The sequence below is a fragment of the Arachis ipaensis genome, chromosome B10 (genome assembly GCF_000816755.2).
Source record: "Arachis ipaensis cultivar K30076 chromosome B10, Araip1.1, whole genome shotgun sequence".
Taxonomy (NCBI): Eukaryota; Viridiplantae; Streptophyta; class Magnoliopsida; order Fabales; family Fabaceae; genus Arachis; species Arachis ipaensis.
The window spans coordinates 128,915,296-128,918,110 of record NC_029794.2 but is presented as its reverse complement, the minus strand read 5'-3'; the positions used below and the strand labels follow the sequence as shown (position 1 = coordinate 128,918,110).

General features: G+C 33.1%; 1 protein-coding gene across 1 annotated transcript in view; it reads right to left on the bottom strand.

Annotated features, from left to right (window-relative positions):
• Nucleotides 1,056-2,815, bottom strand: part of LOC107624417 (UDP-glycosyltransferase 83A1) — a 2,543-nt gene continuing 783 nt past the window's right edge. The window contains exon 2 of the mRNA XM_016326911.2: nucleotides 1,056-2,083. Coding sequence (XP_016182397.1) covers nucleotides 1,194-2,083 — 890 coding nt within the window. The 3' untranslated portion in view covers nucleotides 1,056-1,193. The remainder of the gene's footprint in view (nucleotides 2,084-2,815) is intronic.

Here is a 2,815-nt window from a genome sequence, read left to right as displayed (position 1 = left end):
CACACGGACACACATTTTTATATATAATATCAAATTATTTTGTTTAGTAACAGTTTCTTTCCATGTTGCCTTTGTGGACCACACAATTCTCTTGTTTATCTGATAATCTGTGACCTCCATCAATACCATTTTGTTTTTTAAACGGTACTATCTAAATAGATAAAATGTTTGAAACTTCACTCTTTCAATAAAGCGGTCTGGCATATGTGAAATTTTTCTCATAAAATGTAACTAATTTGATATGTTGGTTAACTTTGATAAAAAAAAAAAAATTTATTGGTCTTCTAGAATTTTTGTAATTACAAACGTATTAAAAATTAAAGTACATACTTTTGCCAGCAAATAATTGTAAAAATAATATTCACAAATATTGGGTGGTGTCTAATAAACAAGTAAACAACAGCGTTCTCCTGCTGCCGCACGTACGCAGCGCCCCTCCCATCACGAAGGCAGCGCCACCCGCACACGTGCAACGTCTTTTCTCCGCGAACACAATGCCTTTCCTTTGCGAACACACGCACACGCGTGCGTCCAGCTGCCGAGGGTCGCTGCATGCTCGTTGCTGATGCCACCCGTCACCACGACTCGCAACGGAACTGTCAGTGACAAAGAAGGACGCCGTGCCCAGCCACATCCAAACTCCATGTTCTAGCCGCGTCGCTTTTCCCCTTTTTATGTTTTGAATGTTTTTTATTGGATTTTGGATAATTTTTTATTAGTTTTATATGTTGTTTGCTTAATTTTTAGATGTTATTTTTTTAAATTTTTTTTGGATAAATTATTTTTTTAAAATAAATTTTAAAATTTTTAAAATGGTTTTATTTTTTTTTAGATTTTAAATATTTTTTTTTTTAAGCTTTGATGTTTTTCATAATAGTTTGAATTTATATTTAAAAAAAAAAAACTAGTTGACTACCGTTTACAATTAACTGTAATTCCTAATTAGTTATCTAATAGAAATAAACATTAAAGCATTGTTTGATAACATGCCCTTTAATTTAATTTGAGTCAATTAGAAGAGAAACATATCTAAAACTACTTAATCATCGTCTTGAAATTCATAAACAATAAATCACTTTCCTTTTTTATTTCTTTTTATTCATTTTGACATTAGGAACAATAATCAGAGCTAAAGCATGCAATAACAAACGACTAAAGTTTAGAATTAAAACATGTTCAGAAAAAGCAAATCCTTATTCCTTCAACCAGTTGATGAACTTGTTTAAGTTCTCTGAAGACCTTCCACCAAGATCAACGTCCTTCATTAGCTTCTTCTTTATCTCACGAGCCTTAACTCTTATGTTCTCATCACTAAGCAATTTATCAACTTTGACTTTTATCTCTTCACGTGAGATCATCCCATTTTCATCCAAATCAAATCCCAATCCAACCTTCCACTCATCACAAATATATTTTTTGTCAAAGAATTGATCAGCATAATATGGCCAACACAAAAAAGGCACTCCATTAGACAAACCCTCCAAAGTCGAATTCCAACCGCAGTGACTTATAAAGCAAGCAATGGCAGGGTGGGATAGCACCTTTTCTTGAGGAGCCCATTCAATTATCTTACCTTGATTCCCCTTGAATTCGTTAGGAAAACACACTTTATTGCTACAATCTGAATCTTTTCGCACCACCCAAAGAAAGGGTCTATTGGTAAGTTCAAGTCCGAGAGCGAGTTCTTTGAATTGTTTTTCATCAAAAAGAGTGGTACTTCCGAATGCAACATATATAACAGAACCATGAGGTTGTTGATCAAGCCAATTTAAACAAGAAAAATCTTCTTCCCAGAATTGTCCCAATGATCTTTCAGTTACACCTTGATCATGGTCATAGGTTCTTAATAATGGACCAATTGGTAATAGCTTTGGTACGAATGATAATGCTCCAGGTTCAAGATCGGGTGTGGAGTTACAAAGGCACCACTCTGTGGATTCTAGAGTTTTCATGGATTGAAGACTAATGTTGAATACCATCTTCTCAGTTATAGAGTCAGATATTTTTGCCCACCATATGATTTCTGTGTCCATGGGAGGAATGCTTGGTGATAACTGAAACCTTTTTTTTGTGGTTGGCAACCCTGCAGTTTCAAAACAGGATAATAGTTTGGAAATAGCTTGAAAACTAATGACGACAAAAATTGTTTAAATTTTCGGTTCCGCTACGTTACCAACAGCATATCTACCAACTTCTGCCAACTCTTATTTATAATTGTGTTTCATGGAAGTATGTTCGTGGATGCGTTTAATAAAAATGTCTTTTTTATAGCTATGTTTAATAAAAGTGTCTTTATAGATATACTTTCTGGATGTGTCTCTTTATATATGTATTTAAAATATATTAATTATTAGACACATCCACGAACACGCTTAAACACAATTATAAATAAGAGTTGGCAGAAGTTGGCAGATAATATGTTGGTACCCTATACTTTTTCTTAAATTTTTTATAGAAAAATCTAGGGGCCAGTAATTTTATTGCATTTTAGCCAGCATGTAACCAGCAGAGAAAGGTGAGCTATTGGATGAAATCTCACACCATCAAATCATCATTGATGGCTAGTTGATGGCTACTAATCACAAATGTTGCTGGCCCCCTAGCATTGCTCATTTTTTATTACTATTTCTTTCGCAAAGAAAAAAAAATATTTGCATCATTTTTCTAGCTTAGGTGGATAAATATAAACTATCCAATCCACCAACACAAGTTGGTTATGTTATTTTACTTTTGAAAAATACTTCTTTTTTTTTTAATATTAAAAGTAAAATATATAAAAAGAAAAATGCACTAAAAAAATGTACAAAGAAATAAT